Here is a 22500-nt window from a genome sequence, read left to right as displayed (position 1 = left end):
TGTGCGTGTGTGTGTGTGAGTGAGTGAGAGCTCTCTCTCGATCTCGCTCTCACACACACACACACACACACACACACACACACACACACACACAGCTCTCTCTGTATCTCTCTTACACACACACACACTCTCTCTCTCTCTCTCTGAGCTGTGTGTGTGTGTGTGTGTGAGCTCTGTGAGAGAGAGAGAGAGATCGAGAGACACACACACACACACAGAGCTCTCCCTCTCTATCACACACACACACACACACACACACACACACACACACACACTGAGCTCTCTCTCTCTCTCTCTCTCTCTCTCACACACACACACACACACACAGCTCCCTCTCTCGTTCACACACACACACACATCCACACACACACAGCTCTATCTCTCTCTCACACACGCACATGTTCAACATGATGTGACTTACAAAACTGCATGAGTATCATTTACCAGAAATTAGAATGTGTAATATGGTAAGCATGTGTGTGTGAGTGTGTTCGTGCGTGCAGGTGTCTGCAATATGGTAAGTGTGTGTGTGTGTGAGTGCGTGCGTGCGTGCATGCGTGCGTGCGTGTGTGTTTGTCAGTGTGAGTTCGCGCGCGCGCGCCGGTGAACACGAACAGCTTCAGTTCCCGAGTATCTCAAGGAGGCGTTACTGCGTTCGAGCAAATCCATGTATGCTACACCACGCCCGGTCTGCTAGGTAGATGCCTGACCAGCAGCATAACCCAACACCCTCTTTCACTCACGCCTTGCGTGCATGCGTTTATATAGACCTCTTTGTGTACTGACCTTTCAGAGTTGGTTTGTTAATTAAACATAATCAGTTTTGCCAGAGGACCACACGAGTGGTTGGTGTGCTTCCAGTTCACTGCCACGTCTCTCCTGACACAATTGATACTGTTTAATTTTAGTTTCTCGAGTACTGCATGAGGCGTCACTGCAGCAGTGATACCAAACGCGTTTAATGAGGCCTACAGTGCATGTTAAAAAAGAAAGAAAAAAAAGAATATATATACACATACAATTATATATATATATATATATATATATATATATATATATACATATATATATATAAACACATATATATACATACTTTTCACAGTGTATTTATTCTACATATCTTTACCAGAAGATAATATACTGTGACCTACTTATATGTTGCCATGGCTTCTTTTTTTTCAGTTCGTCAAGTGCGTGCTGCACGAAGTGGCCTCGGTTTATCGTCTCAACCGACTGACTATAATTATATAGTCGAGGCTCAGTTTGATCATAGCTTTCCAGTGAAACTTGGGAAATATCATACTGAGTAGGTGAGACCGGGATTTGAACCCATGCACTCCTCACGCCGGGACACTATAATTATAGTATTGGCTGAAAAGCGTCTTAAACATTCTGCCACCTTCCCCCTAAACCTTCCAACAGACACAAAATAAATGCAGGCTTGTATTTAGAAAGCTCGGACGACTGTTTTCCACAACACTGACATCCCCTTTTGCACGGACAGTTCCTCTCAATCCTTATCGTAGTGTGGAGAATGTGGAACATGCGCGTGTTCCACGTGATATATCAGGTCCGCTTATTATCCCATAATTATGATGTAATTTATGCATTAGGGTATAATCATGTACGTGGACCGGTTACGCCCCAATATGTTCACCCCCGCACACTGCATTGTGAAGCAGTGGTATTGCTCGTTTTCTGCGGCATCATTTTCTGTACAACAATCATGACGATGCTGTGTACGTGGTAATATAGAACTTCCAGCACGAGTGTAAACGATGTTCAATCCTCGCGTAAAAAAAAAAAAAAAAAAAAAAAAAAGGCCAAAAAAACTCTGCATGCAGTTGTTTATTGCTGTCGGGAACCTAGTTGTTTTTTTTGTGTGTGTGTGTGTGTGTGTGTGTGTGTGTGTGTGTGTGTTTGTCAGTGTGTGTATGTATGTGTGTGTGTGTGTGTGTTTGTCAGTGTGTGCGTGTGTGTGCGTGCGCGGTGTGTGTGTGTGTGTGTGTGTGTGTGTGTGTGTGTGGGTGTGTGTGTGTGTGTGTGATTCCAACCTGTGTTTCACACACCAGGAGCCATCCGATCGTGTGGACGGATCCATGGAGATTGATAAAGCGGGGGGAGGCGGGGGGGGGGAAGATAGGAAAGAAAAAAAAAGATTTAAAAAAAAGCACACAATTTAGCCTCAATCAGTTTAAAGCAAAAAGTAACCTATATACGTTTGTAGTTGTGTGTTGTTTGGATTCGGTTGTTTGTTTGCTTATGTTTTCAATCTAAATGATGAATAATTCAATCCAGGCAACGTCTTTTTAAACGGCAGCGTAACAGTGTAACAACGAGAAAAAATGTATACTGCATGTATACCTTACTTCAAAATTTGCAGACATGGTTTTGATTTGTTGTTAACAAAATGAGCTTACTATAGGCTTGCTTGGACACACAACAAAGGGTATTCTTCTTTCATATATATATATATATATATCTACATTTCACATAATTATTTATATTCTTTATCCTATGGTGGCTTTTATGCAAAGGAGTTATTTCTTTCTTTAAAACACATCTTTAAAAGAAAGTGTTTTCTTTTGTTGTTCTTTATATATATATATATATATCTGTGTGTGTGTGTGTGTGTGTGTGTGTGTGCTTACGTGCAAGCGTGTGTATCAGTGAATGAGTGAGTGTGTGTGTATGTAAGTGAGTGAGTGAGTGTGTGTGTGAGTGTGTGTGTGTGTGTGTGTGTGTGTGTGTGTGTGTGTGTGTGTGTGTGTGTGTGATTCCAATCTGTCTCTCCAGTTTCAGTATCACTCCCAAGGGGCCATTTCATCGTGTGTACTGATCAAAGAGGATTATTAATAAAGCAAGCAGCTACAATGATACAAACACAGCCCACGATTAATAAATCAAGCCATCTCAAGTCACAGCGAAAAGTGACTATGTTTTTATTGTCGTTTGTATGCTTGCTTGCTTCTGTTTTAATCTAAATCTGTATTTTTTGTATCTGTAAATATCTTAATCGATAAAATGAAAGGGCGTGTATATATGAAGCGTAACAAAGTTACTTATAGAAAAAAACAACAACAAAAAACACGAAAAAGAAAAAAAGGGGAAAAAAAAAGAAAAAAAAAGAAAGAAAGGGAAAAACTTGAAGTATCCACAAACAGGTATGCTGCACCTTCATCGAAAATTGATTCATAAACACACACAAAAAAAATTATGCATACAGTCCCTATCACACAAAATGCCAAACCATTTACTTTTCTGTTTCATTCCCCCCCACTCTCAACCCCCTTCCAAAAAAAGGTTAAACCAATAACCAAAACAAGAACCAAGGTAGGTAACTCTCCATTACCTTTCACTGGAACTAATTAACGTCCCTTGTCGATCACGTGACCCTTCAGACGCCATTTTGGTTTGCTTTCGCGTGGTCGATTTTCGAGACATTGTGTATTTGCCTTGCAGTTCGTTTGAAAATTTTGTGTTTTTGTCAGAGTATTTTGCACATATTTGTGTATTAATCTATATTTTATAGTTTTATGTGTGCAGATTGACAGAAGCACGAAGACACACGTTCCTGAGGGACATTTTTCTGTCAGCGTTGTGCAGGCCAGCTGTCTCTTGTTCCGTTTGCTTCTTATGTGTTTCAGGAGACTGCTGTGTAAGTAGCTGTGCTATTTTTTTGTTTCAGCGTTGTTTTTCTGCTCAGTGCACGTTTTGGTTATCTGTCACTGTGTGTGTTTTTTGTGGACTTTGTTTATCTATCACTGTGTTTTCAGACATTTACCATGTCACTTTCAGATTTCATTTCTTCCCAGCTTAAGAAGATCCGTAGGGAAGTGGAGCAGAGGGAGGAGGAGCAGGGGACTGACATTAGCAGGTCTGAAGAAGAGCCAGGATGTTCTTTCTGGTTTCAGGAAGACAGGGACATGGACCACCTTGAGCAGCCGGGAGACCACACCACCCAGGAGAGTACAGAGGAGGAAGAGGAGCAGATGACCGACTACAGTGGGACTGCAGATGAGCCAGGGTTTCCTTTCTGGTTTCAGGAAGACAGAGAGCTGGAATACCTTGAGGATCCAGAAGACCTCATCACCCAGGAGGTAAGACAGCAGCAGCAGAGGACTAACTGCCCTTGGTCTATGTTTAATTCAGAGTCTTTGTTGATGATAAGCTTACAGAGGATGGAGAGGGAACGCCAACAGCTAGCAGACCTCACAACCCAGGAGAATGCAGAGGGAGAGGAGCTCTGGACTCCAGCGCCAGGACCCATTTCTATTTTTCCTGTGCAGGACCCAGTCCGCCAGTCACCGCACCAGACACATCGTGTGGAGCAGCAGGAACCCAGACCCACACGTGCCATTCCCGACGACCCTGAGGACCTCCTGGACTATGAGGCAGAGATGTCCCTGCAGGCAACAAGTGAGGGACCTGTGTGTTCATGTGTTTTAGTGAGATGGCATTGAACAGTCATACTCATAGGATAAAGGAGGGCAGGTGGTCAGCGAAACCCAGACCTTTATTCTGGTTAATACCATTATGACCTTTTCTCTGGTAAAAATAAGAAGTCAGCATAGGATTAAGACTTTGATGATAGAAAATAGTTTTATCTATTGGGATTTTAGATATTGTGTTCTGTTTTAAATATCCTGTTTGTTATCGATGTGGTGTTGGGCAGGGGTGGGGCAGGGTGATAGATTTTTAGTATTGTGATTTTTTATGTGATGTATCGTTCGTTTTAAGTATTTGTGATCTTAGATGTGATGTTATGTGATTCGTTTTAAGTAAATTCTGATTTCTTTTTAACTATCATATGGTTTTAGGGATTGTATTAGTGTTCAGTATTGTGATGTGAAACATGCTATATTTGGATATTGTGGTGGGTGAGTTTCAGTTTCTGAAGGAGGCAGATGAGAGTTGTGTTGAATGTGATAGTTTTTGTACATTATGTTGTTGTTTTTTGACATTACTAATGATTGCTTGAATGTCTGTGTAGTGTTATAGATGTTTTGGTGTTTTTTGTTTGTTTGTTTGTTGTTGTTTTTTTTTTCATTTTAGTGCTAAAATGGTTGTTTCAGTTATCTGTCTTTACAAGTTCTGTACTGATTTTTGTGATAGGAATTAGCTAGGTCAGATTAACATTGTGACAGTAAATTTGACTGATTTTTAATTCTAAACATATTTTAATGATAAGTAGTTAGTCCCCTGCAGAAGTCGGAAGTTCTCTGCCTCATCGTGGCGCGGGGGTGAACAGCAGTCATGGGTGAATCACGCTGATCATGACTGGTGGCCAAAAGAGAACTACGCCAAAGTAAATCAGCCTGTAGCTTAAAACTATATAAAAGGTAGAAAACATTGAAAATAAAAGTTGAAGTCTTCACTTGAAACATCATAATTACAACATAAATATCATATGGTTTTGAGCATTGTATTGGTGTTCAGTATTCATATAATTATGAAACATGCAATATTTAGATATTGTAATGTGTAAGTTTCAGTTTCTCAAGGAGGTATCACTGTGTTTGGACAAAGCCATATACACTACACATCTACTTGGTAGATACCCGACTAGGAGCATAACCTGCTGCTCTTTTCTAGCGTCGCGGACTGATGGATGGGAGGACGCGAGTTCAAATCCCAGCAGAGGTGGGTTTTTCGGCCTGTGGCCGACTCCTACCCAGAGTTTGAGTGTGCTGTGGGCTTAAATGGGGAGACTGGGACAACACAGTCGAGTGTCATCCACTTCGAGGATGCGTCTTTGGGTGTGTTGCTCTAATTACCTGACCAACAATGCAAGTGTCTGTATTTCTTGGGCCTGGTTAAAGCTGGGATATCATTATGACAGGAAGCCTAGAGTACAGCCTTGTCACGCAGTCCCAAACCAAAATGGACCTCCATATCAAAATTGTCATCCTCCTCCTCCTCCATCATCATCAATATAAAAAAAACAGTCTCAAAATTTGTGGCCTTTCATGCCCTGTTCTCATGCTGACCCCAGTTTCGATACCCCTCCACTTCCGTGCTTGGGGTGAGTCCTGTCAATGTCTTTGGTATCGGCAGATTCATGGGGGGTGGTTGGTTGAGGGACATGGTGGCGGTCTCCACTCTGGGAGGGACGCTCACTCAGTCTGGCTCAGCAACTAAGCCATTATTGTCGTTAGTTGGGGCTTAGTAGGTGGTGTCCTAAGTACATTAAATCAGAACAGGCACCACTGACCACCACCAAAGTGACTCAGCAGCAGTGCAGGGTCTCCTCTGGTGTGTAGCCTCCTGACGACCATCATGGCTCCCTACGGACTGCCGACGCTGGAACTGTGACGGATGAACCCGGGTGTGGCCGTGTATGGAGGAATCTAAATGAGTGGCATGAGAGTAATGCCACTTAAATGGTTCAGATGATGGGGCAGAAAAAAAAAAAAAAAAAAAAAAAAAACCCAAAAAAACCCCTTAACCTGTCATGCTTAGGCTGTGATATGTATGTTGAGAGTTGTGCTAAATACTATGGTTTTTGTACATGTTTTTACATACCTTACTGTTTGGTTGGATGTGTGTGCAGGGGTATGGATGTATGTTTTTGTTTCATTTTAGTGTTTAAATTTGTTGTTTTAGTTATTGCATGGTCTTTAACCCTTTGAGCCCTGACCACCGCTTTACCGGTGGTGGGGAGGGGTGGCATAATGCCTGGCCACCAGTTGAGCAGTGCATAAACACTTGTCGTGTTTTGCTATTGGTTGACTTATATTGAAGAGCCAATCAGAAAAAACCGTAATATTCTGACGTCAGCAAACATAGTACCAACATGGCCGCGCCTTTTCACTGTGTTTTGTGCATGTGCTTTGGATAAAAAGATCAATTTCTACCGTGAAGCGTGCAGAGTCTCAACCTGACACGCCTCCTTTGATCAACTGATTCTGCATGCTCAGATTCTTTTTCAACATCACTATCTGTAGCAAAATCATCCGATTCGAATTCCACTTCACTATCAGAGTAATCATTGTCATACTCTACTTCCGATAAATCATCAAGCATATCAATTACTTGCTGCGTTGTGTAGTTGTTTTCTTGCACGTTTTGACCCTGATTTCTGCCCTGACAGGCCAGGTTGAGACTCTGTACGCTTCAAGTGTTTACGCACCGCTCAACCGGTGGCTGAGCATTATGTCATTTTTCTCTGTCACCAGTAAAGCGGTGGTCAGGGTTCAAAGGGTTAAATTTCTGTACTGATTTTTATGACAGAAATTACCTAGGTCAGATTACAGCCGTGACAGGAAATTTGATCTTAAAAATTCAAACCATTTTCCAGTAATAAGTATGAGTTTGGTCAAATCACTGACAAACCCAGATCTTGTCTCTTGAGTCACAGTGTGACCATGATCTTTATTCTGGTGATGCTGAAGACGATGGTCCCCTGCGGAAGTCGGAAGTTCTCTGCCTCATTGTGTCGTGGGGGTGAACAGCAGTCATGGGTGAATCACACTGATCATGACTGGTGGCCAAAAGAGAACTACGCTAAGTAAATCAGTCAGTTGCTTAAAATGTAAAATATGTCTCAAATAAAAGTTGAAAATGCTCACTTAAAGCAAACTCACTCACATCAAATGGAAACTACAGTCTTTATGAAAACATGCACATGTCTGCACATCAAAGATGTAGAAGTGCACTATGTACTATAGTGATCACTGGACTAATTTATTGTATTTCTATTTTCCTTTTTGCCATAACAGTTCTCTTTGTGAAGTTTGGAACTGCTCTCCCCAAAAAGAGTGTATCAACAGTGCAGCACCCCCTCTCCCCCCCTCTTTTTTTTTTCTTTCCACTTTATGCAATTGTAATTTTTTTCAGACTGTGTAGTAAGATGAAACTGCTATCATGTGAAACCTAAATGGGTTCTGTCTATCATATAACAAGCAGTTTGGGTTGCATTGCCTGAAATTCCTGGATAAGTTCTGGAAGACATACTGAGCTGAATTGAACTTATAGTAGTGATGATGACAATGCACCTTATAGACAGATAAATCAACAAATAAATATATAGATATATATATGTATATATATGGAGACATATAATGATTATATATATATATATATATATATATATATATATTTTATACACCGGTTATCCTGTAATTAAAACTTGAGCAAAAGAAATGCACCATGATTAACTCTCATCTGTGTGTGCGTGTCTGAGAATTAAATGTACTTTATTATCATTATTATTATTGATACATATATATTACGCCTGTCATTGGTCAGTTGATAACTCCAATACACCTTTTACAAATGCAGAATGATCTGCACAGTGCACAGTCCCATGCACACACAAACACACACACATGTATAGAGTGGATTTTTCTACACAAATTTTGCCAAGAAGTGAGGGATAACCTTTTTGTGGCTGTGGGTTCCTATATAAGTGCATGCAGCACAAAGGACCTCAGTTTATCATATCATCTAAACGACTAGCATGCAGACCATCACTGAAGGTCTAATGGAGGGGGAGAAAATTTTGGCAAGTGTGCAGTTGGATCCCGCACCAGTAGATTATCTTGCTTGCTAAGCAGATGCATAACTACTAAGCTGCCATTCAACTGCACCACATGATTAACTCACCTAAATTTCATTTCCTCTCTTTCAAGGAAACAGAATTTTATTTATGTATATGTGTGTGAGAGAGAACAAAATGCAAACACATTTACATGCAGCTGCATGCGATAGAAATCACACACATTAGATGTGCTCTAAACATGTATAACTTCAGTGCACTGGAGAAGAGGCAGCAATGACCCTGATGAAACAATGGTGAAGGTTCATGGCTTTGAGACTTTTTTCTCTTCTTTTTTTTTTCAATTTGGTTTGTATCCACTTACAGATTTCAAAATGTGTGAAATTCAGGCTGCTCTGTGCAGGAAAAGCGTTTCAACACAACCCTACCCAGACTTTTTTCTTCTTTTCTGTCTGCGGGAGTATTTGTTTTACTATCACAGTTATCTTTTCTGCAGAATTGTGCCAGGAAAATCTCTTTTGTTGCCATGGGTTCTTTTACGTATGTTAAGTGCATGCAAGGACCTTGTTATTGTCTCACCCGACTGAATGGACTGATTAAGAGAACATTTTCATTTTTGAATACAGTTTGTGTATGAAAACACTATTCAGACATCACCTCAATATATTATGATAATATCATTATGACATCCTTATTAAATGACTGCATGAATGTGTTGTCTTAAAAGCTTATTGAAAAGCTTATTGTTGTATTCATACATTGTTATGTGGTTTGTTGACCTTGTGGTAAGGCATCCAAATAGTAAAAAAGAGAATCTGAGTGTACTGGTACAAATTTGATTTGCCAGCCAGCCCCCCCCCCCACCACCCCTCCCCATTCACATGACCTTATAGCACACATAAAAACACAGCGAAATTCTGTAGAAAATCCACTTAAATCGGAAAACAAATACACTTGCAGGCATAAAAAAAATACAAGAAGAATGACACTCTAATTGCAGCAATGTGTTCTCCATGGGGAGAGATCTGTTGTAACAAAAGAGAAGTACATAAAATGTTAAGTATGACTCAGTCGTTAAGTCATCGAACGACATAAACATATTGTTATATGCCCAGTTCCCTGAGTTTCATCCCCACCACACCTATGGATGATAATGGGTGAATTTTTTTCTGATCTCCAAAGTCAACATGTGCAGAGCTGCTACATTGGTAGTGCCTCAGCCCCCCTATATAGTGAGCATGCGTACGCAGAAGATCAAATTCTCGTGTTAAAGATAGTGTAATCCATGTCTGCATTTGGTGGATTGGGGAAACAACCCCCGAAAACAGTGTATGACTGCCTACATGGCAGGATAAATTAACAGGTTATACACGTAAAATGTACGTTACAGTTAACTTGAGTTCAGTTTGAGGAACGTTTATAAGCTTTCCGGCTTTTTTTCTTTGTTTGCTTGTTCCAGTCTAACAAAAAATTGATTTGAGTTGCCAGTATACTTGCTCAGGAGTAATAGTAGGGGTTTGTTGTTGTTTTTGTTTGTTTTTGTCTGAGTGTGCGCGTGACTACAAACTGACTGAATGAGACAGGAAATAAATGACAAGTGCCCATTTCATTGGCAGCAGTCAGTGGCTCTACCCAGACAGACAGCTGGTTGTACGAATGACTCTGCAAAGCGTACAGAGCTGTTTCTGACCGAGGACAGCCGCCATAATACAAACATTAATATATCTTATATGAAGTGATCCTTGTCTCCTCTTCAGTTCCTCCCACCCCCACCAAAAACAAACATAGAATTGTTTTTTGTATAATTCTCAGATATTGTGAAAAAAACAACCACCTTCCAGGCACAGTTACTTATTAATTTTGAAACATACTTCTGATACTTCCGAGGTAGGAAGATAGTGCATGTCCAATGGAAACCCAGGCCTGGCCAGGGAGACCAGGGGAAAAAAACTGACTTAACCCCAAAGCACAAGACCATGTACATAGTTGTAAAAAGAAGTTTGTTAATGTTAGAAAAACCGTACAGGAAAGTCATTCACTTTTGTATACAAACGCAGATGGCCTTCTAAACAAGAAAGATGAACTACTTGTTTTGATAGAAGAGAGTAAACCACATACCATTATAGTAACAGAATCTATATCAAAGAACCAAAAAGAAGTAAACTTAAAAGAATATTCAATTCCAAGCTATGAATTATTTTTTTAATGAGAAACCCAAGAGAGGCATAGTAATATATGTTAATGATACCATAAATGCTAAAGAACACACACTAATGGAAAATAGCTTTGAAGAAAGCTTGTGGATTACTTTTACAACTAAAGATAGACAGAAGGTATTGATTGGAACTATATACAAAAGCCCAAGTAAAAAATTGAAAATGAAGGAAAAAATGTTTGATCTGTTGAGTGAGCAAAGATTGAAGCAGTTTGACTTTGTCTGCATTACAGGTGATTTTAACTTCCCAGGTATCAGTCGGAAAGGCACATGTTCTGGTAAAAGAGGACACATTCATAAACTGTTTACATGATGGATTCTTGACTCAGGTAGTAAAGCAAACAACAAGACAAAAGGACAAAAAGCAAATGTACTGGATTTGGTAATAGTTACTGATGAAGACAAAATATCAGATATAGAACATCTAGCCCCTATAGGTAAAAGTGACCATGAAGTGCTTATGTTCTCATTGTACTCAGGTGATGACCAGGAATGCGAAGAACCCAAGCAATCGTATAACTTTAAGAAAGGGAACTTTAAACAAATGAGAGAAGAAATAAAGATGATAGACTGGCAAAAACTAAATGAAGTCCGTGTGGAACAATGCTGGAAAGAAATAAAAACCACTCTACATTCTACAATAGAAAAAAATGTCCCACAGCAAACCACCAAAAATAATAATAAACAGAAACCAAGATGGATGAATGCAAACACACTGAAATTTGTAAAAAAAAAAAAATATATATATAAAAAAAAAAAAAAAAACGCAAATTGTACCAAAAGTTCCTAGTTACCAAACAAAGGAGAGACTATCAAAAATATATAAAGGCACGTAATGTATGTAATAAAAAAAAAATAAGGGAAGCCAAAAAAGAATTTGAAAAGAAACTGTCAAATGAATGTAGAGACAACCCTAAAGCTTTCTGGAGATATGTACAATCAAAAACTAAAATGAAAACGGGAGTGAGTCCATTAATAACTAAAGATGGAGACACAGTAGAAACAGACAGTGGAAAAGTAGATATTTTGAATTCTTTTTTTTTTTCCTAGTGTTTTTACAAAAGAAGACAAGTACTGTACCTTCTCTAAGTGCAGCTTCAAAGTCAAATGGTAAGATTTTGGATAGTGTAGATATTTCAGTTGAAGCTAGAAAAAAGAAACTTAAAACTCTGAATCCAAACAAAGCTTGTGGTCCTGATGCCATTCCTTCAAAAATACTAAAAGAGATGAGTGAAGAGATTGCAGTCCCATTATACATACTCTTTAACAAATCAGTTGAGGAGAAGACTGTGCCCATAGACTGGAAAACAGCAACAGTTATACCAATTTTCAAAAAAGGAACAAGAACAGACCCAGGGTATTACAGGTCAGTGAGCTTAACATGTATATGTAAATTATTAGAATCATTCATAAGAGAGGCTATTGTTAGGCATATGACTGATAATAAATTGTATGCTGAGTGCCAGCATGGATTCCGCAAAAATAGGTCATGTGTGACTCAACTTCTGGAAGTGATGGAGGACTTTACAAAAGAGAGAGATTTGGGAGAAAACATAGATGTGATATATTTAGACTTCCAAAAAGCATTTGACTCTGTACCACATGAAAGACTACTAAAGAAACTGGAATCATACGGAATAACAGGAAACATACTTGGGTGGACAAGGGACTTTCTAACAAAAAGAACTCAAAGGGTTAGGATTGGTAGTTCCTTCTCTGGTAAAGCTGATGCTATAAGTGGCATACCACAAGGTAGTATATTAGGACCTGTACTATTTACTTTATTCATAAATGATCTCTCTTGCGAACTAAAGAGTACATGTAAAATTTATGCAGATGACACAAAATTATACAACTCTCCAAAATTCTATCAGGATTTACAAAAAGATATTGAAACATTAGTAAAATGGTCAGACACATGGAATCTATATTTTAATGCTAAAAAATGTAAAGTCCTTCATATTGGGAAATCAAACCCAAAGAAAGGATACATAATGAAAATCGGAGACAAAGAAATAAAAGTATCAAAATGTGATGAGGAAAAAGACTTAAGTGTCACATTTGACAAAAATTTATTATTTGACAAACATATAACAAATAGTATAAACAAAGTGAACAGAATGATTGGAATAATAAAAAGAGCACTTACATTTATAGATAAGGTTACTTTCTTACGGTTATATAAAACATTAGTTAGACCTATCCTAGAATATGGAAACACTGTATGGTACCCAAGCAAGCAGTCACAAGCCATAGAAAGGGCTCAAAGAAGAGCAACAAAGCTGGTCTATAGCATAAAAGATTATTCATATCAAGAAAGATACGTACTTACAACTACCATCACTTAAAGCAAGAAGATTAAGAGGGGACTTGATACAGACGTAAAAAATATTAAATGGGTTTGACGATGTAAACAAAGCATGCTTTTTTTGTACTCCAAAGGTAGACACTACAAGAAACAGTAGTCAGTACAGACAAAATATTTAAACAGTATTCCAGAACAAATCTCAGAAAGTTTACATTTAGTAACAGAGTAACAAACTATTGGAACAAATTAACAAACAATATCAAACGTGCACCTAGAATAAATATTTTTAAGAACCTCATAGATAAACACGAGTTATTGACAAAAGCGAAATATGACTTTGATGGATAAAATGACTGAGCTAGTCAACGACCTGACCAACAATGTAAAGGAGTAAATTTGAAGGGGCATAAAAAGCCAAAAATGGCTAAGTTGTATAAAACAACGCCACAGATCCTGATCCTGATCCTGATTTTGAAATACCTAGATCTAACCGTTTAAAAAAAAATCTTCCAACACGATCCAAAATTAAATTATTTTGTGGATATTGGTCATATATATTTTACGTACCATGGCGTATGCAAAACACTCACAAACAAATAGTCACGTTGATTGGATGCAGGAGGGCTAAGGTGTATGTCATGCCAGTCCAAACAACTAATTATAAACTTTGTGCAATCCTGGCCCTCATTCCCAAAGTTACAAACTCTCAAATGGTGTTTTCTCGAAGATCGTTTGCTTTTCTACAGTCTTACCATTTACGGATCTCACCAAAAGAGGATATCTTCCGGAAGAGGACAGTAACCCGACAATCTGTGCTGTGTTCGAAAGTTTGTCAGCAGTCATGATGTCGAACGTAAGATTCTTTGAACTATATTTTTACCATGTCCTTTCGTGATTGCTACCATAATTACATGTGTGTTTGTAATTTGTTTTGTTTTGTCTTACATTTCTTTCGACGTTGAAGTTGGACTTGCCAACTTTCACTGAGAAAACAGTACACGCCCCCTTTTTTTTTTGTTCCGCCCAAAATATTGTCGTTGAGCGAGCGACGTGCAGGTATCCGTGTGCAGGTGTGTGTGTGTGTGTGTGTGTGTGTGGCGCAAGCGCACAGGAGATCTGAGCATGTATACTTGTATAAACAATTTTATCGATTGTATGCTGTGTAGTCTTCTTCACACTTGTTTCAGTTTCAGTTTCAGTAGCTCAAGGAGGCGTCACTGCGTTCGGACAAATCCATATACGCTACACCACATCTGCCAAGCAGTCAGGCCTTGAAAAAAAAGAAAAAAAATGAATAAATAATAGATAAGCGTTCATAAATAAGGAAATGAATAAATAAATAAATAAATAATTACAATATAAAAATGGTAGTAGTAGTAATAATACTAAAAATAATAATAATAATGAATAAATAAATAAATAAATAAGAAAACAATGATGATAAATAAGCAAATAAATGTAAAACATGAAGACACACATTCACACATAACCCACACATGCATAACGTATATGCACCAAACATGCAGTTTCACAGATATGAATGCACAGTCAAATACACATAAATGTACATGAGTCCCAACACACACACACACACACACACACACACACACACACACACACACACATTACCCTACACCTCCTCTACCCCCTCCACCACACACTCATTTCTAGGCTACGTATCGCAGCTTCCACGGCACACACACACACACACACACACACACACACACACACACAGATGAACAGTTACTTGTACAAGCACACACACATACGCCCATATCCCCCACCCCCAACCCCACACACATATATACATACAAAGATACATATTTTCTTCACACCTGATGGCAGGTAAGTGAGTGTGTCTGATTGTGTATTACATTATAGTGAGTGAATGAGCGCATACATGTTAATTGCATGTGAATGTGTGTGTGTGTGTGTGGATTTCCCTGTCACAACGTAAGATATAATTTACATGTGAATAATGTCAGGTCTTCACTGGTTCAGGTGGTGGTGGTGGTGGTGTGCTGTGCTGTGTGTGTGTGTGAAATGACTGAATACTAAGTTTGTTACATCACATACCACAACCCCACCCCCTACCCATATTGATTAATGGTGAATACACATATATGTATCTTACTATGTTTTTTTTGGGTTTTTTTTTTTGTATAACACTGCTTTTTAATCCTCCTTTTTTCCCTTTCCCTCCTCCTGTATCTCTGCTGATCATCTCTCTCTCTCTCTCTCTCTCTCTCTCTAAAAGCTAGAAAGAAAAGAAAGCCCCTAAGCCAGGACTTCAGTAGGCCCTGAACTTGTCTTTGTGGACTAAGACTTCCACTTTCACTCATACACATACAGATCTACAAGTGGGCTCATTGTGTGTAAAACTATATTTACCCATATCACACATATTGGCAACCATGTCTCTCTCTCTCTCTCTCTCTCTCTCTCTCTCTCTCTCTCTCTCTCTCTCTCTCTCTCTCTCTCTCTATATATATATATATATATATATATATATATATATGCTGGGTTTGTTCTTGTATCAACTGCATGAATGCTGATGTAGATTATAGATATTTCTAACTTTCACATTTAATCTTCCGCATGTGTATACATATGAAGGGAGGTCATGCACTTAGACTGTTGACTTTGGAAAAAATCTCCACTGTTGACCCTCTACTGTTTGTGACTGGGATTTGATGAGATTTGAAAGTCCAACATTTTAACTACTTGACTATTGCACCTATCTGGGTGTTATATATAGTCTTTAGGATTATATGATGAACTGCATGCACATGCACATGTGTGTACATAAACAGCCTGTGGCATGGCAGCAAAAAGATTGTCATTGTTAAGTACACTTTGATAAGAAAACAAACTTATTAACAAATCTCATACAGAAAATATCAATAAAAAGATGACATTGCTCTGCAGCAATACAGTCACTGCATTTGGAACAGTGTGGATTTCACACAGACAAGTCTGCCATTTTATGACGCAATACAGTTCAGTTCACTACATTATGTAACATCAAGCTGCATGACAACCCATTGCATGATTGATACAGCAAGGTACAGCACAACACAACACGTGACTCTTTCAGACTGCTACACACTCTACGATAGCATAACAATACTTTACTACACTATGCTACAGCACACACTGGTATATAGTTTTAACCATACTACACTACGCTACAGTACACAATAGCATGTTGCTGTAACTACACTACACTACACCACACCACACCACACTACACTACACTGCACTACAACACACACTGGTAAACTTTTGTAACTACACTACACCACACATTGCTACACCACATAATAATGCACTGCTGTAATTACAACACACTATACTACATGACGGACAGCATCACCTTTTTTTTCAATGTCGAGCAGGAAGAAGAATGTCCTGATATCCCATACGAAGATCCAGAGGAACCAGAAGAGGACAGCGTCACAGCAGCTGCCGACGGCGCCTTGAACACTGGAACTTTGCCCATCTTCCGTGTGTTGGTGACGGAGGCAGTGAAAGACGGCACCACCCTACAGTTCACCATCATGGCCACGCGTGTCGAGGGAGACCGGGGCATGGTGGTCACACGACAGTTCCAGGACATCGAGTGGCTTCATCACTGCCTGGTGACCGACAACGAGACTGACGGCATCATTGTGGGTTTTTGTTGATTAAGAAATGTGATAGGCGTATAGTCTTTGAATCTGTTTTATGCTTTTGTGCATCAAATTATTTTTTTTCTTTTTCCTTTTTGTAAGTTATTGCGTGTGTGTGTGTGTTTGTGTTTAATGTTTATTGTAAAGCGTTTTCAGGTCCCTTCAAGGGAGGAAGGTGCTCAACAAGTATCCATTACTATTATTATTATAGTAATAATATTAATACTGATAAATACATATAGCTTTTCTACTGCACGATATCCAGTATTAATGCTGCTCAAAATGCCAAACATGATCCGGTAAAATATATATATATATACATGATATAAAAACATTCTAACAGCAATGAAATACATCCGGTGCATTCACAGATGATAATCAAAACTCAAATGCATAAATGCAGCTGAAAAAGGTTATTTCAATAAGCATCAAATGATAAGCATTGTCAAGTAAATATGAGGCTGTACATGTATAAGTTTGGATTGCTTGTTGTTGGTTTGTGTATTCATGAATGGCTTAAGAAAGAGTGTGTCAGATTTACAGTGCAGTGCCAGCCTTTTTTTCTGTATGCAAGTGTATTTGTTTTCCTGTCATAGAGGATTTTTCTACAAAATTTTGCTGGTGACAACCCTTGATATTGTGGGTTCTTTTATTTGTAAGTGCACGCTACATATGGTACCTTGGTTTATCGTCTCACCGGAAAGATTAGCATCCGGACTACCACACAAGGTCTAGCAGATGGGAAGAAAATACTGATGAATGTGGGTTCAATTCTATATGCTCATGGACAAATGAGATCACTTCTAGTTTGTGGTCTCCAAATCTAAAACTTGTCATTATGAATTTTGAATGCTTATCTGTCTTCATCTGTACGTTGGAATACAGTGCAGCGTATTAAACTGTTGATACAAATCAAATCTGTTACTGTCTTGAATATGAGCAATCCATTCTTACCATCGACAGTCAATAAGTCTGTTTCGAAAAAAATGCTGAAATGCATTTACATTGCCAACACCTTGATTAATCCATGCATACCCAAACCCAACTCATGCAATTTTACCTTTACTTTAGTCACACAGTTTGTTCTGTTGATTCCTTTGTTGACACGTTACGACCAGACCACTCACTCCAAGCATCCCGAGATCAACCCTGGCTGCAACTTTTCAGTATTTCAAAATTAGGTGACACCCACGCTGGGAATTTGTTTGACTCCCACAAAAACAAACAAAGTAAACAACAATAAGCAAACAACATGAAAAGGAAAACAAAACACACAAAAAACATTTTGAATGAGTGTGCAAACAATTAAAAAGGGAGGCAATGACAGGGATAATCAGACCACGGAACATGTTTGCATCAAGGGTTATTCTTTTTTGCTTTATTTTATTCATTCAAAATTGAATGGATATGATTTTTGTTTCACTGACTTGTTTGTTTGTGCCTTTCTTCATTTATAAACAATGAATGTTTATAACTCTGAACACTTTGATCCATAAGTGAATGTTCTTTGTGGAGCAGCAGGTTGTTGAGAGTTTTCTCATATGAAGGTCAGTGGCAGAATCAGTTCAGCGTTAGACTGATGTTGTGTCCTTTGAAAGGCATTTTACTCCAGTTTTGTCACCCCACCCATGCAGGTGTGAATGGGTACCTGACTTTGGCAGTGGAAGTTTAAGACTGTGGTAGATAGGACTGGGTCTCACCTTCCTGTGCTGGGTCCAAAACACTGTGAATCTTCTGCCCTGGGGGCTGTGAAAGGTTATGAGCCTTTAACCTTAACTGATGTAATGATGAAACTCAAACAAGACAAAGTTCTGTATTGCAGATGTACAGTTGTTTTTATTTATCTTTTTTTTTTCAGTGAACATTTACAATTCAAAAAGTCATGAAAAAAAAAATCCAGGTCCATTTGGTATACAAACAAGATTTACAAAAGATAGACATATATATCCCCTATGTATCACTTTTTATACGAATTCAGCTGTGTATAATTATGTCTCTGTATGCATCATGTTTGTGCATTGCTGACTTTTACTGTTCATGATTTGTCGTATTATCCAAAGTTCAAGGTTTTCCTTTTACTTTTCCAGGTTCCACCCCTGCCAGCCCGGCCAGAAATTGATCCCAAGAGTGTGGAGTCCAAGACCAAAAAGCAGCTGGGGTCTGACTGCCATGTCCTCAGGCCGGACAACTTTGATCTGGAATGCAAGGCAATCCAGAAGTAAAGTGTTTGCTGAAAGCATTATGGCATGTTCATATTGCCTAGTCATCTGTTAATGACATTCAGCTCTTATGTCTCTGCCCCTCCAACCACGTATACAGTTTTACAGTCAATAGCATCACAGGAAAGAATCATCCTAATAACATCAAATCCTGGATGTCAGAGAATAAACCCAAGCCCAATGATTATCAAAAACTAAGGCACGCCTACATTCTCAAGTGAAGCAACACCCTGCCTCTAAGCCAAATTCCGTCTCTGTGGCAGTGAGATGTTTTTCTCTCCAAAGAGATAAAATGCATTTTGTCCTGGTATGCTCTGTGATTCAAAGTTGAAGACAAGAGAAAAACTCAGAAAAAAAATATTACAGCCAGCCTAATCTGTCCCATCTTAATAGGTAGATGTGTGCAACAAATCAAAAAATGGTGAAACATCAAGGTATATGTTTGTGCCCCAAAATGAAGTAGTATTTTACAATGTGTATGCTTATTGCAAAAATATAGGTATATTGTCTGTTATAAACACAGTGTCTCGCTTACGTTAAGTGATAGGTACAAACATATACATTGATGTTTCACCATCTTTTGATTTGTTGCACACATCTACCTATTAAGATGGGAGAGATTAGGCTGGCTCTAACATTTTTTTTTAGTTTCTCTCTTGTCTTCAACTTTGAATCGCACAGCATAAACAATGCATTTGATCTCTTTTACAATTTCCACAGTGGGCATACTAAGTTTTGACTGGTTTGGGTCTTGTACCGATAGTGATATGTAACTAAGAAAGATGTAGACCTTACTAATAGGATCACAAAGATTTCACTAAACGTGCATTGCATAAAATATTCTTTGATTGACAGTTTAGTTTTTGTTCTGAAATTGATACATTTCAATTGTGTTTTCAGGTATCTGACATTGATGTTGACACACCCATCCTTCGGAAGAGACAAAACTCTGGCAGCATTTTTGTCTGAGAAAGAGGTGGGAAACTACTTAATTGAAAAAAAAACAAAAAACAAAACATTGTTTTTACCTAACCCTTGAAGCAGCTTTTACTGTAGCTGTCTCTCTCATTCTGTCAAAACTATATTTAATTACACATACTTAACCGTGACCCACTAGTGCAGACTCCGGCAGGGGTCTGACATTCCTGTCCTGTGCAAACTACTATCCCCCTGTGCGGAGAAAACGAAAGTAGCTACGGCTGATTATGTCCCGGAAGTAGGTAACCTCCCCTGTGACCCCCTGGCTAGCGCCCTCTTTTTCTGGCAGCCATCTCGACACCTGTTCCTGTGCACTGCATACGGCTAAGTTTTTTTTCGTATTTTCTATCTGTCTATCGATTCTTTGGCGTCCTTGTTATTTGTCTAATTATGTCTTCAACCAGGTCGCGTAATTATATGGATCTGGAGGAAGCTCTCAGATCTTCTTTAGAATCGACCGCTGCCATGGAAAGCTTCCTTGCGGGTCTTGCCGGGGCCCTCATGGAAGCCCCCACTGAACAACCAGCAGGCCTTGACGTTACAGTTTTCTCCCCTTTTGTCCAGCAGATCAGCCAGCTTCTCGTGCGTCTATATTATTGCAGCTGTCCTCTTGCGGGACTTCCACAGGGACAGACATCTTCCAGCAGTGCAAAGTGCTGCAGCAAGAGTCATGAATATTGACCACATCAGGCATGTTTTAAAGGAGACTCAAAGTGCTGCAGCCAGAGTCATGAATATTGACCACATCAGGCATGGTTTAAAGGAGACTCAAAGTGCCTCAGCGAGAGTCATGAATATTGACCACATCAGGCATGTTTTAAAGGAGACTCAAAGTGCTGCAGCGAGAGTCATGAATATTGACCACATCAGGCATGTTTTAACTCTTTGAGCCCTGACCACCGCTTTACCGGTGGCAGAGAAAAATGACATAATGTCCAGCCACCGGTTGAGCGGTGTGTAAACACTTGAAGCGTGCAGAGTCTCAACCTGGCCCGTCAGGGCAGAAATCAGGGACAAAACGTGAAGAAAACAACTGTACACAATGCAGCAAGTAATTGATATTATACTACATGGCGGGGTAAAATTAGTCATTCAGGTTCAAGTCCACTTGTGTACTAAAGTCTGAGAGACTTTGGTCCGATTCGCAGACCAATTCTGAGTTTAGCTCTCAGACTATTATCAAATTCATTACGGACCAAGTATTTTTCTAATGTCAAGTGCATATGCTTTTAGTAACCTGACAATTGAGCATATAATTTTTGACTGTAGCTTGATGAAGCCTTATGTACAGGAAAGTGTCTTCACAAGTGACTGAGAACGTTGATGTTTTTGACTTTTTGCATTCATTATCAGTTGTTTCACTTGTCAGTTTAACGACTTCTCTTTTACGAAGTCCTTTAAATAATTTCCTGTAATTGTATTTAGATTTTTTTTTTTTTTCAAATTTCACTCACATTTCACCCTCATTTGCCCAGTTTCCCCCAACCCTCCATTCATTCACATCTCCCACCCATTCTAACCGATAATACTCAAATGTATTCATGAATACTTTAACAAAATAGTCTTCAATCACCGATATGTGTGACGGGACATTAAACAAAATTCCTCCTCCTCCTCCTCCACTTGTGTACATACGAATGAATGTGGGGGTTGCAGCCCACGAACTAAGAAAAAGAAGAAGAAGAAGGATGACTGTGCTGTAGTGTGTGTTGTCTGTCGCAGGCCGCTGCCCCAACAAAAGTGTCCAAGGGGTTGATGGGATGGTTGTCGACGACCATTGACTCTGCCAGGAAAAGCCAGCACAAAGTGAGTGGTGACAAGCAAAGAGTGTCAGCAAAGGAGAGACTTCAGGTGGTGATAACAAGTGCGCACACGTGCCAACACAAGTTACAAGTTTTAATTATCCTTTCACTCCTATTGGAGTATGGAGGATTACTGCAAAATAATCTTTTCATGCCCAGAACAAACCACTTCCAAACACACAACAATGTCACATAAAAGTTGAGAAAACACAAATGTCTTTTAACTCCGAAAGTGTAGCTAGGCAACATTTGCAAATCTAATCATCTTACTTACGGCTCAAATGACTTTTTTGCCTCCTTTGAGCATATTACAGAAATTAAAAACCAATTTTGGAGACAAATATTTTTTTAGGAACATATCTATTTCGTAACTGATCATAATTGGGACATTCCATTATAAAATGAAATGGTTTACATATACCTGTCTGCTATTGTACAATGGTAATAAAATAATAGTCTCTTGCTAAATCTATATGTAACATTCTAAACACACACAAACACACACACACACATGCATGCGTGCGCACACAGACACACACACACATGCGTACGCAAACTCATACACACATATGCATATGCACACGCACTCACAGACACACACACATACATACATACACACACACATGCACACACAGAAGCACATACGTTCTTGGGTTTTGAGATAGAGAGTGTGTGTGTGTATGGCTCTGTGTGTGTGTGTGTGTCCCTCTGTGTGTGTGGTGTGTGTGTGTGTGTGTGTGCGAAGTCCTATTTTGTAAGCTTGTTTCCCTTGATTGCCAGGACATAGATGAGTACTTCAGCAAGGAG

General features: G+C 39.1%; 1 protein-coding gene across 2 annotated transcripts in view; it reads left to right on the top strand.

Annotated features, from left to right (window-relative positions):
- Positions 1 to 13752: 13752 nt before the first annotated feature.
- Positions 13753 to 22500, top strand: part of LOC143298749 (sorting nexin-5-like) — a 30981-nt gene continuing 22233 nt past the window's right edge. Inside the window, exons 1-6 of one of the 2 annotated variants that reach the window (XM_076611686.1) lie at positions 13753 to 13876; positions 16422 to 16694; positions 18782 to 18912; positions 19814 to 19889; positions 21614 to 21697; positions 22474 to 22500. The exon at positions 22474 to 22500 is cut by the window's right edge and continues 48 nt beyond it. In XM_076611686.1, coding sequence (XP_076467801.1) covers positions 13865 to 13876; positions 16422 to 16694; positions 18782 to 18912; positions 19814 to 19889; positions 21614 to 21697; positions 22474 to 22500 — 603 coding nt within the window. In that variant the 5' untranslated portion in view covers positions 13753 to 13864. Of the gene's footprint in view, positions 13877 to 16418; positions 16695 to 18781; positions 18913 to 19813; positions 19890 to 21613; positions 21698 to 22473 lie in introns of both variants that reach the window. The other variant, XM_076611684.1, reaches the window with a different exon arrangement.

This window comes from Babylonia areolata, chromosome 24 (assembly GCF_041734735.1).
Source record: "Babylonia areolata isolate BAREFJ2019XMU chromosome 24, ASM4173473v1, whole genome shotgun sequence".
NCBI lineage: Eukaryota > Metazoa > Mollusca > Gastropoda > Neogastropoda > Buccinidae > Babylonia > Babylonia areolata.
Note: the sequence above shows the minus strand (reverse complement) of the source record. Positions and strands in the feature narration are given on the sequence as shown.